Below are 13,514 nucleotides of genomic sequence, written 5' to 3'. Positions count from 1 at the left end.
AGTTGCTAAAACTAATGACATGAGGAATGTCTTGCCAGTTCCACCAAGGGCATCTAGGAAATATAAACCACCATTTTCATCATCGTTTGCCTTCATTAAAGTATCATAAACTTCCTTTTGTTGGTATTTCAACAGGGGTACATTCGTTTGAACTACTAAATCTAATCTAATTAAATCATTATAATTAAATTGTAAATTGTAAAAATAATTAAACGTATTTATTTAATAGAAATATTTTGAATATTGATTTCTTACAAATATCAAATTGTCATATATACGTCATTACATAGCTGTCATTATACGTCAATTACATAGCTATCATTTGCGTTTTATTATTCCAAGTCTGATTCTTATTTGTTATACCACTTTTTATAGTGACTGACGTTTCATGTCAAGTCCCACGGGAACGCTGTCGAACGGGATAAAAAGTATCCTATGTCCGTCTCCTGGCTCTAAGCTACCTCCATACCAATTTTCACTCAAATCTGTTCTTTCGTTCTTGAGTTATAAGTGGTGTAACTAACACGACTTTCTTTTATATATATAATAGATATAAACGTTCTTATTTTTATTAGTTTAATAAATTATACTATAAAGAGCAGTGTTGACCTAGTGGCTTCAGCGTGCGATATCCATCTCTGACGTCTTAAGTTCGATCTCAGGGTGTGCTCCAATGGAGTTTGTTTCTATATGCGCATTTAACTTTCCCTCGAACGGTGAAGGACAACGGCTTGCCATAGACTCAAAAAATCTACTATAAATAGACGGCGTGTGTCAACTGTCATTCACAATGGTCATAAAACATACAGAAATCTGTTGAATTAATTCATTTAAATTTGGAACGCGTTTATGCGTTTAAGTTTTAATTAAATGTATGGGTTATAATTTTTAAGAAGGGCCAGTTTACTTTTAAAATCGAGTTGATCATGACGTACAAACCCGAGCTGTAACGAAATACAATCGGTTTCATCGAGAGCAAGCAACGTCTATGAGAGAACGTTGAGGTATTTGGTACTGCGGCTAATAAATGGGCTACCCGGTCTGTTACTAGATAGCCTAATGTTAAGCAACGTAAAGGTAAGTTGAAGAACCATTTTATATGCATTTATCGCGATCCCAAACAAGACTGCTATTGTTACATTATTACAGTGGTTTGAAAATGTAACATATAATATTCTTTAAAATAAAGAAATAAACACTTTTTTTTTTGGTTAAAAATAAGCTGTAATTCGATAGATTCCTTATTATGTTATTATTTCCAAAATATAAGTTGGATATCAAAATTGACCATCATAAATTTATAATTGTTATCCTTTTTACGTATATATCCTTTAAAGAGCTGAACAAACTAAAGTATGATAATCAATTGCTAATATACATATATGTATATGTAATCTGTATAGAATTTATAAAACGTTAGGTTATAATACGGTATAATATAGTTATAATACGTTAATAGGTCGACTTAGGGTTATTTTACTTGATAAAACACACACTTAAAATGCAATATATATAGAAGAAAAACCGTATCAAACGCTGTAAGATGAAAATAGATCTTTTATTTATCTTCGGGGTAGCGTGTAGTCATGGTAACTTTCTCCAATTTATTAGATAGCATTATCTTGCAAGAATACCATAATTATGCAAATATCTTAATGCATAAAAAGAAAAGTATTTGAACGTCTTAATAATGAAGTTAATTACCCATATCGTGTAAACGATAGTCACTCTTTCCGTTTACTCTATAAAACTTGTAATATTACTCATCAACAAGATGAATTATACATTTAATGACATGTATATTTTATAACTGGATGAGACATCTCATAAATATACCTATGTAAATGTTATTTTTATAATTGTACAAAAGTAGAAAAAGTTAATAAATAATAAAACCTGAATAAGCCTGAATTGTACTGTCTCTTTTCATCATAACGTAAACACGATTTGACAGAAAGAGATAGAGTATATAAGTTTAAGGATTAAAAAAGATTTTTTATGAATAAGGTTACGTAACACTTGCCGAATTAAGGTGTTTGGAAAAGTCGTACTCAGAGTGAGCCATTAAAGCCCTAACTAATTAACGTCCGCTTTATGGAAACATAGTAAAGTTAAAGACTATATTTAACTTCTGATTAGCTTTACTATTCTTGAAGTATTTACAAATTACTTAATTCATATTGAACAAGCCTAACTAAGTTTCGATTTATTTATTTCATTCAACGGTATTGTAAACTTCAATTAATATTTACATTAACAACGAATTGATAAGCAAATTGAATAAATATTTATGATAAAGTTTTGGAGAGTACTTTCAATAATTGACATAATTCTACATAAATACTGGTATGATAAATATACTTACTATAGTGAAAACTTTGACAGTTTTCCAGACTGAAAATTAATCGACAACTAGCTGTTGTGTTCTCTGGCATGACCAGCGCTGTGGAGTAGCCTGCTTCTCAGCATAAAGCCGAGCCAGGGTCAGTTTCAGGCACAACACACACACATTACACACTTAAAACATACATTACCTTTACTTTGTCCTATAAAATAAAAAAGGTAATTTTTATTCCAATTTTTGATTATTATGATTTTGTGTTTCGTTAATAGTAAATTATATGTCTATGTCTATAATAAATAAGTAAACATAAGTAATATTTCGTTATTCCCCAACCCGGCTGGTCTCCGTGGGGAATTAGACCGCAAACCCCCAAATGTACAACCTTGTACATTTGGGGTATGTATATAATGTATGTATGTAAAAATGGGAGAGGCCTTTGCCAGTAGGCACACAGAATCAGTTATCATAGACAAAAAAAAACAATAGCTATTATGTATATATTGATTCTGATATAAGGCTATAAATAAAAATATTGCGTTAATCAGTTATAAAAGTATTTATTTATTTCTATCAAAACAGTTTATTCTCAGATAAATGCAGTTGTAACCATATTAGTGAGAAACGAGCTCTCCCGAGAAGTCCCTTGACATCTGGCCTCAGCAAATTTGACCTGATTTGTAGCGAAACATGTATTTTCCGGAACAGTACAGATAACTAACTCTGAAATACGTGCCAGTTCAGTTAAGAGAAAGTGTAAACCGCATAGCTTTCCTCTTAGTAATAGCAAAATTATAACATGAAAGTACACCTTCACGTGGTAGTTAATTTCTCAAGGTGATCAGCAGTTATAAGATTTCAGCAAGAAAGTGTTTCCTCTCATAATGGAGTATCTCATTTGCGTACATCGAACTCAGAGCTAGTAAAGTAATGGGTAAAAGTTCAGTTCTGGCATATCTAATAGTTATTTTGAGCGAATTCAGTGCTTTTTGAAGCCATTTCTATTTTTCTTATCTATTGCAAATGATTAAGTTAGTATTGTCTTTTATTTACATAACTTTTACACATTTAAAGAAAAACACTTTTTTAACGGATTATAGATATGTATTATTATATTTAAACTTATAATTATTTGTACATAATTTTAAATTTAAACCGACGTTTCGCGTGCTTTACAGCGTGCGTGGTCACGGTGACTGAAGACAAAGGTGTTAAATGTCAAAAAGTATTACAGCTGCAGAAAATGTTGTGTTATCTGTATTTATTTCCCCGGAGTTGGTATCGACTAAAAGATGTAGGGTTTTTGCAGAAATTGCTCACGGTGTCCTCCATTTTCGCGGGTTGTTTATTTTGAGATTTTAATTTGGATATTATTGGATCCCAGGTGTTTGATAATTTTAGGCCGTCCTCTCTATTGAAATTGGCGTGGCCAAGATTGGTACGCGAAGCCATTGAAATCAAAAAACACGCCAATTTCAATAGAGAGGACGGTCTAAAATTATCAAACACCTGGGATCCAATAATATCCAAATTAAAATCTCAAAATAAACAACCCGCGAAAATGGAGGACACCGTGAGCAATTTCTGCAAAAACCCTACATCTTTTAGTCGATACCAACTCCGGGGAAATAAATACAGATAACACAACATTTTCTGCAGCTGTAATACTTTTTGACATTTAACACCTTTGTCTTCAGTCACCGTGACCACGCACGCTGTAAAGCACGCGAAACGTCGGTTTAAATTTAAAATTATGTACAAATAATTATAAGTTTAAATATAATAATACATATCTATAATCCGTTAAAAAAGTGTTTTTCTTTAAATGATTAAGTTTTAAAATAATATTAACAACAACAACAAAATATCTTTATTCATATAGGTAAACAAGTACACTTATGAACGTCAAAAAAAATGGCCCCAGTTGGCAAGTCAAGGGCGTGGAGCGGGCAAGAAGAACTGGCAGGAAACTTTCCGCCACTCTTTTCAATCGCCAAGTTTTTAATGCAAATTGTTTGAACTGGAGCAAATCAATCCCAAGGATTAGGATCATTTAAGTATTTGTCACAAATTATATAAAAAGCTTTATTAATTAATTTAATTTTGACGAGGGCTTAGAATTTATTAATGACGAATAACATAAATTATTCGCGATCCAACATCATCGCGAACAAGCGATCTCTTTCATGCAACCCTAATATGGAAAACACTAAAAATTAATTACTAAGGCTAATCCTTACGTACAAGAAGTGCTTTTACAAGTATTACTTCCAAAATATTACATGTCTGTTGCCATAGGTCAGAATATAATAAATGCAATTTCATTACTTTCATGACAAATTAAATTATAAGAAATATTTAAAGCACTATTAAAATATGAAACTGAGCAAAAACAAACATACTGAGCAACAATTTACTTATCATGGTCTTATATATGACCTCACATATATATTATGTGTAGTAGGATTAAGAGTAGAAAACTCGCAAATTTGGTATTAAGTAATACAAACACGGAATTTTACGGAGGAAGCTGATTTTAATATCTGTGGAACTATCTAGTCAGTATTTCGACTCTCACTTATAGATTCTGACTCCCTTTAACCATGGTGTTGAGCTATGGTCTTGGGTGGTCAAGGTTAGTCTTAATAATCGAACAGTCATCCAATTAAAATATTCAAATGGCAGTCATAACAAAAACGATAATGATATTGTTAAATTAAAACTTCATGTTTGTAGGAGCAGTGAACGACCTCGAGGTGAAGTTGCTCTACTTATGTCAATGGGATAAGGTTCAAAATCATATTCATTTGAAAAGTGGACAAGCACTTGGTAAATATGCCTGTGGGCGAGGACACTAGGTGATTCACGAGCCCACTCGGACCTCAGAATAAAGATTTATATAGATTGGTATCAAGATTTGTTATATCAAAATTGCTTTCAAGTGGGAGATGTCTGTATTGGCACAATTGGACGAATTAAAAAACGATTGACGATGTCACAATTAATGTTGTGAATTAATGTAACCTCTAACAGGATAATCACATAAGCATAACATGTTGATTTAGTAGTATATAAAGCAGAGGTCGATCCAAAATCTAAATTAAAATTTCAATACGAACATAAAACAGCAGTTATTATGAATATTTTTGTAGTTTGGTTTATACACCATCATCTAAATCATAGGTAGGTATCTCAAACGATGTATTGTACATTATTAATTTGATGAAGACATTCTGAAAAAAAATTCTATGATTTTTAGCAGCTTCTAGTAAAATTAATGTATAAATTAAAAATTTAATTCTATATATTCTGAAGCGATGTATGGTTATGTTTAAATATTTGAAGTACTTTGACTGACGAATTTAAAGTTGGGTTTTTCATTCATATGTATTGAGACAATGTTTACTTAAGGAATCCCTTAAAGTTAAAACTAAAGAAGTAACTTTGATATTATACAAATAATATTTATTCATTACCTAAAAGTTACCACCAATGCGACGGTAGTGTATGTTAACAATTATAAAAAAAAATCATTAGGAAAGTAATAGGCAAATGCTAAATATTTACAGATTAATTTTATGTAATTTATATACATATATTATGTCAATGCGAAAAAAACAGAATTAAGCACGCGCCACATCTTTAAGGGGAGCCATATATTCTTCCTGCTCCAAGGCACCGGAAATAAGATTCGTTTCCGCCGAAATATACTTCATATTAGTTGATCTACTGACTTTAATTGTTAGTTTTTTGCATATAAGGAAATGTATCAAGACACGTTTAATTTCCGGTGGGAATTAAATCCACAAAACGCGGCTCATTTAATCATCGGTGTGATTAATTAAGTTTATTTTAGGTAATAAATCTTGGCTAGTTGTAAGATAACTCACAGTTCACATGGACTGCTCTCATACATTCATAAGAAGAAAGTGTAATTATTTATTATGGGAATATGTATGTAGCTTATTCGGTCTTTGGGTTACTGAAAATTAAGAAGGTTTTTAGAACATTATATTACTATTTTTAACATAACTTGACACTAATAAGGAGGTGAGATTTTTTCATTTGAAACGATTTGAAATGTTCTTTCATTAGAACCCTACATTATACCTCTATAGTAAGTCTGTAGAATATTTTCAAAATAGTTACGAATCCGTAAGAAAATTTCGATAATGTAACTGTAAAAAAATACAGATATAAATGCTCATATCATGTCAGCTGAGGAAACTATTGACAATAGAAAATAGTATATTAGTATAGTTTTATTAAAGGCATATATATATAATATCTATTACAAATTTAATAAAATAAATTTCTAGGCATGAACGACTGCACGCATCGATCGACTGCATATCGATTCTGATATATGTAAAAGTATTTTATTAAATAATAAAAACAGTATAAGTCAAGAAAAAAATTAAATCTATGAACTTAATAATTTAAAAAATAAAAAAAAACGTTAAGCTACATTTAATTAAGTTAACAGCACTCAATATTTAAATCATTAAGAGTTTTAAATTGTGAAATTCACTGAACTCTAAATGTGAATGAACGAAAGATTCATTAAAAGTGAATGAACGAAAGATCGAACAATGATTCGCAGCTGAATCAACGGCATGCGTGCACACCGCACATGCATATTCAAAGATCAGTTTCCATTTCGTGCGTAATCGGAAACGGGCCGAATTAGTTCAACAAGCAAATATACGCTCTATTCCCATGCAATTAAGTAGGGAAACGCCTAACATTCGTCAATAATGATTTATTCATTTCTAATTTACTGCAGCAAAGAGGAAGAGGTAGCCCGCAAAAAGAGGTAAAAAGGAACAAACCTAATTAAACAGAACACGCGTTAGAGTGTGACGCCGACATACCTCGGAAGACAGAAAGAAAGAGACGGATGGATGTCAATATTTAAGTATTGACAGGTGGTCTAGCGTGCCTAATTGTATCGTTCACGCCTGGGAATGAAAGGGAAAGGAAATAACTGTTTTGTTTCTTAACTATTATGGGAAAATTTCAAAACAATAATAGCGAGTTAATGATAAAGAAATGATATACAATTGAATTGATATAATGGATTGCCGAGACTTAAAATTTGTTTGAATTTTTATTTAACGATATGGTTGGCGTAATCATTATTGTCTAATCATTACCTATGTGTGCCTCTTATTACCTCTTATATATCATAGACATGTATAGGGATTGATATAAATAATTTATTAACAAAAGCTTGCGAATTATCGGCACACTAAAACATTAGTACTTACTTTAAAAATTTAAATAGACGATTTACGATTCATATTTTTTACCAAAAATTTTAGTTTTACTATAGGAAATTTGATTTCAAAGTGTGTCCCCTCACATTTTGAAAGCTATGAATATATATCATCCCCTGAATCTCGGTGAGTTTTGGCCAAAACGCGATCTTCATAAAGAGATGATACGTACCGGGCAAATATTCGTAAATAAAGTCGTTAATTTACTACAGCTTCATTAAGAAACTGCGTAATTAATAATTATAATTCTCCCTGTTCTGTCTTTAATATTCAAGTAGCGTTCTTGCGTGTTCCAATTTTATTTATATAGGGTTGCCAACTATTTAACAGGCATAAGTACCTATGTTAAGCAGTATCAAGCGAATTATAACTCCCGTAAGTCAAATTCCACTACTTTTCTGACTATGTATGTGCAAACCTCTTTTCTGAAGTTTCTGCATTTAACACTTGCTCGTACGGTGAAGGAAAACATAGTGAGGCAACCGGAATGGTTTTACCCGAAAAAGGACTTAGTGTGTCAGGCACGAAAGGCTGATATTAGCAAAAACAAAAGCTCTCAAGGCACACACATCTAAGACCCGGACTTAAAATGTTTAAATAATAAGTTCTAAGTAGATCTACTGTGAATCTTAATTTTAAAAGAAAACATAAACAAACTTGTAAATTGGTTATTCATGTTGGACAAAGTAAAATCTATTTATAAGCGGATTAAGATGTAGACGATTTTTCTTTATCAAAATTTTTGATGCGGTTGGTCGGATTCGTTCGGTGTAATTGAATAACCTACTTTTCTCAACCCTAATTCCTCCTGTCTTGATTCATAATAACATAGATACGCGAACGTGACATCGTCATTCTGAAGATATTAACAATTATAGCTATGGAACTGTGGTTTCCAAATATGAACTATGAGAAACTACAATAATTACATACAACATATGATTTTTATGGCATTTTCTTTTGCGAATTAGCATAGTGTGGAATCAACTACCCTGAGAGATACGACCTCCAACAATTCAAAATTCGAGAGTACTCCTCCCTTAAAGGCCGGCAACGCACCCACTAAAAATGGGTGTCTCTAGGCTGCGATGACTGCCCTTTTTGGGCGCCCGCAGGCTCGTTTGCCCATATTTTATGTAAAAAACTGATACACTAATCAAAGTTTAATGAAATCTCACCTGTTAAAGGAAATGATGGCTCTAATTGAAAGTTTCACGCATCATTTTATATTCAAAATTAGGCTGTAAATTATGTTTTAATTCAGAGGTTTGAAGCTAATTAATTTCGTGCTTAGTTTTTTTATTAAAATCAAATAGTTTTCAGTTGTTCTAAACATATATTTTAAATTTATTGTATACATAATCTTAAATATAAACACAAACTGGACTTAAAAAAAAACTGCAAGATATGTTTCTGCGTCGGAAATATTAAAGGATATTATATAGATACTGATAGATGTTTTCTTTTATAGTAATATGAGGAATTAACTAGGCACAACCAAACTTCAATAGCACGACCTCTTAGGAGCCGTTCACTTCTTATAAGATTTGACAGGACCGAACCCACTAATCCGACCTACGACACATCTGTCATTGATTGATTCGAATGTGCAGGGGGCATTATGTGCTGTGACCGATGAGTTGATGACGTTTATGACAGATGGTACACATCATTAGCCCTGTCAGACTAAGCTGTTTATTTTTTCAAAAGGATACCAATAATCCCCGGTACTTTTGTTCTTTTAAGTTTGTTCGACTATAGTTTTTATTATTTTTTGATACTGGTAATAAAACGTTTTACTTAATTTATTTTAAATTACTACTAACATGTGGGCAAAAGCATAAGATTACAGTCAAAATCTGTTATAACGACTAAGAAGGGACTACTCATATAAGCTCGTAAAAACCGATGACGTTTTTATTAGGAACCTAATACAATAGAAATCAGCGTCCATCAAATTGGTCAAGATAACGTGTATGTTCTAAACGATGACATCGGAAACGGTTTTGACTTAATATAGAAAGTGTGAAACTTTTTTTGTGAAAATGAGGGTAGTTACAATAAAAATTATAATATATAAGTAAAGTAACTAATACTCACAATAGCTGGAAATATACCAATACATAATGATTTTAAGTAAAGACTTAAGAATAAATTAATTCTTTTAGGTGGCACTTTAATTTCGTTTCCTTAATTAGCATAACTAGGTCGCTGTTCAACTACCTACATAGGTTTCTAGGTAAGCTGCCTGGACTGGAAATTACAATTTACGCTTAAAACCGAATCATTTAATTTAGCATGCAAGAGGTGTATGTATATAATAAAGGAAATAAAGGAGATATTATTGTTGATACTTTTGCTCAAAACTACGATTATTTTTTTAAATCATCTATTTTATATTTTATCGAGTCTACTCAAGAATGGAAGTCATCGCTGACCATGGACACCCATTTTAGTGGGACCGTAACCGGCCTTTGAGAGAGGAGTATTCTCTTTCTTTAAACAACTGGAGGTCGTATCTCCCACCGGGAGTCAATGCCACAGTTCGCTAGATTCGCTAACTAGAATTTTCTGGTTTGAATCGGTCGCCAAATTAGAAACAATATAGTAGTATATACTAGTACCTTACTTGTATATAAAAAAGGTGTTGTACTTATCTTTATTTAACACGTCTCTTATATTATATTTTTCAATATAATCAAATTGAAGGAAACCACGGTAAATCACTACCAGTTATGTGGTTTTGCATAATGATGATTACTGAATTTAATGAAACGTAACGAAGAGTGTAACGTCTGCAATTTAAAGTCGGAATTAATTGTAAAAAAAACAATATTGATTGCACTTAGCAGAATAAACATTCCCATAATAATCTAAATAAACAAACCTGTTAAATACGCTCACAATCACCATAGTCAAAAATCCATGAATATTAACAGAATCCAGTTGAACACTTATTCACATTTTAAGTAAGTAATACAATTAATCGGACACGCGCGCGTTTATTAAGTACTCAAGCGACATGCGCCCTCTAATACGACGAAAATCGAACTGAGCCGGCGCTGGGCGCCTCAATCGCTCATTGGCTGTTGTTCATCGTTGCAGCCTGCGCCGACGCACAGCATTGAGATGCAACGCGGCTGCGAATGCCCATACGCATAATACTTGAGTTCAAGTGTTTGAAATTGATAACGGTTTAGATAGTATTTATTTTTATTATTGGTATTGTGCAAATATGGCTTACAAAATGTAAGCTTTTAACGTGTGTTAAATAAAACCTTTTGAATAAAAGTCTGCTGGCGTCAACTAAACTTTCTTCGGAACCGTTTTAATTTTAATACATTGTATGTGGTTGCTTGTAGACAAATATAAGACAAATATTTAACATGAAGTATATGTTACAGAAAAAAAAATGTATCTGAATAAAGGCTATTATTATTATTATTATTATTATTATTATTATTATATGTTACAGAAAAGTAAATTCTTAATCAAGTTGCTGTATTTATTTCCTGAAGAAAATATGTTTCAGTACTCTTTATATAATTGAAGAACTTTCATATGAGTACATTACGCCTACGTCTATTTATTTCTGTTTGAATAATTAGTCTTTAATACTTTTATCATACTGAAGCCCACATATATTACACTGATAATGTATTCCAATTTCAACGGGGCATTTGTCGTGTTACTCAGCTGTATCTTACTAATGCTACAAGCCTCCTCACTCTGTTTTGTGACGCATATTAATGTTCCCCCATACCTGAGTAAATTGTAATAAATTATTTAATGCATAGAAACAAAGGGCTTTTGGCAAGATGACATAAGATTTTCTTACCTGTAGAGTAAAGAAGACTGTTCAAGTTGTTGAAGAGAGTGAAATTCAGAGCCGAAACTCAGTATCCCAGTAAGACTTCGGTATGTCAAACTCCAATGCATTTGAGACGAATCTCCTTTCGAAAAGGGAGCGTCCTAGTATTACGAAACGCGAGAGACTCTTGACCCCCCCATTATACGCGCCGTAACGTTTTCTGTACCCAATAGTAAAATGTTTTGTTACCACCCAGTGACTCAGTTAACCTAAAAGTTGACATTTATGTGGTGTAAAGTATCGGAAGATAATATCAACAACAACGCATAATTCAATCCCCGCCCCGCATCGTAATGGTTTACCCCCTCCCCCCCAAGATTCGTTGCGTAATTTACTTGAACGCTCCCAAAGTTAGGACTTCTGCATCTAAGCGTCAAACCCTCAAAGCTTCAGGCTCGACGAATTTATACGACAGAGAAGAGAGGCGGTTTCTGCTTCACGCTTATAAAGACACAAGTAAAGATCTTTAGATTTTACAACTTGATATTGCTAAGGGTTCGGCTTAAAGTTGTCCAGTGGAGAGGTGAGTAGTGCTACCTTCAGTCTGCGACTGTCGTCACTTCGGTCGTAGGTTCCAACACCGACTATGCACTAATGGACATTTAACACTGGCTACGGTTATGTTAAACGGTGTGTCTCAGGAAGCAAGGTGATCCTACTCGCCTATTTAATACAATAATAACGAAATAGTCTCGAAATCTAAAGACCCAGATCAATGGTTGTACCACCCCTGTTAGTTTGTATTGCAGTCAATAGCTGCAAAGTGTCAAAAACTATGTAAAAAGAACCACTTCATGGTTCAAAAATACCGATTTAACAGTGTTAGAAATTTAGTAACGGTATAACGATTACACAACACAAAGGGGTTACCGACTTTCTCGCATCACTTAACTAAAAAGCGTAATATTCCTGCGGGCATTACTTATCGTGATCGCAGATTCCTAATTAACTGAGATTATCGAGGGGACGACCCGCGGCGAGGAAATCGGGGTCACTGTGCTAGTATGCGACCACCTGTTTGTTCCATGCATTTTGTTTTAAGAACAATTATTTTATGGGAGTTTATGGTATTGTTTTGTTTAAATATATTGTTTTGTTTGAATTAAGAACAATGGTTTTCTACCAGTGCTTACTTGTAAGTTCTTGAATACAAAGTAACGATTGCGATATAATTAACTGAGAAATAAATACTAAAGATTTATGATTTTTTTATTTGAAAATGAACTTTATATCGCTTTTCAAATAAAAAAATTACAATTAGCCATATGCCCACTGATGTATTACATGTATCTTATATCTCTACATTATACGTTTAAACCATTTAAAGAAAATAATTTTTAACGGATTTAAGCTTAATGTATTAGATATAATAAAATTTTCCCGAAGTTTCGTGTGCTTTACAGCGTGCGTCACGATGACTAAAGGTGTTAAATGTCAAAAAGTATCACAGCTGTAGAAAAAGTTATATTATATGTATTTATTTCCCCGGAGTTGACATGGACTAAAAGATGAAGGGTTTTTTTCAGAAATGACTCACAGTGTCCTCTATTTTCGCGGATCGTTTTTCTTGAGATATTAATTTGGAATATCGGATCCCAGGTTTTTGATAATTTTAGTTCGTTTTCTCTATTGAAATTGGGATGCTTTTTTATTTCAATGGGTTCACGTACCAATCTTAGGAAGAATGTTTTATCTTTCGCAAGTACTTTTGCTTGGTCAAAGCGTATGTAATGATTAGGGCTATCTAGTGTGTGTTCACAGATTGCTGATTTTCAAATTATGTAAAATAATTACAAGTTTATATATTGATATAATACATATTTTCAATCCTTTAAAAAAGTGTTTTCTTTATCGGTTAAATTTATGTTAATAAAAGAAAATAACATGTAACCATATTCTGATTACGATTTTGCAGCCAATAACACTTCGAGTTATCTTAACAAAATCGCCCAACCACGCCACGGCTACTCATGGATTGAAATTCACACAAATTGGCCACTTACCCTTTCCGAACCAAATGGTA

The 13,514-nt window shown here is 32.5% G+C and overlaps 1 protein-coding gene across 3 annotated transcripts in view; it reads right to left on the bottom strand.

The window, feature by feature from the left end:
- Nucleotides 1-13,514, bottom strand: part of LOC110998601 (rap1 GTPase-activating protein 1) — a 210,562-nt gene that overhangs the window by 113,212 nt on the left and 83,836 nt on the right. Inside the window, exon 1 of one of the 3 annotated variants that reach the window (XM_045632846.1) lies at nucleotides 10,508-10,655. The exons of 1 other annotated variant lie outside the window; for it this stretch is intronic. In XM_045632846.1, the coding sequence (XP_045488802.1) occupies nucleotides 10,508-10,533 (26 nt within the window). In that variant the 5' untranslated portion in view covers nucleotides 10,534-10,655. Of the gene's footprint in view, nucleotides 1-10,507; nucleotides 10,656-13,514 lie in introns of those variants that run through there. One more of the 3 variants, XM_045632844.1, reaches the window with a different exon arrangement.

Source organism: Pieris rapae, chromosome 21 (genome assembly GCF_905147795.1).
Source record: "Pieris rapae chromosome 21, ilPieRapa1.1, whole genome shotgun sequence".
NCBI classification, from domain to species: Eukaryota; Metazoa; Arthropoda; class Insecta; order Lepidoptera; family Pieridae; genus Pieris; species Pieris rapae.
Note: the sequence above shows the minus strand (reverse complement) of the source record. Positions and strands in the feature narration are given on the sequence as shown.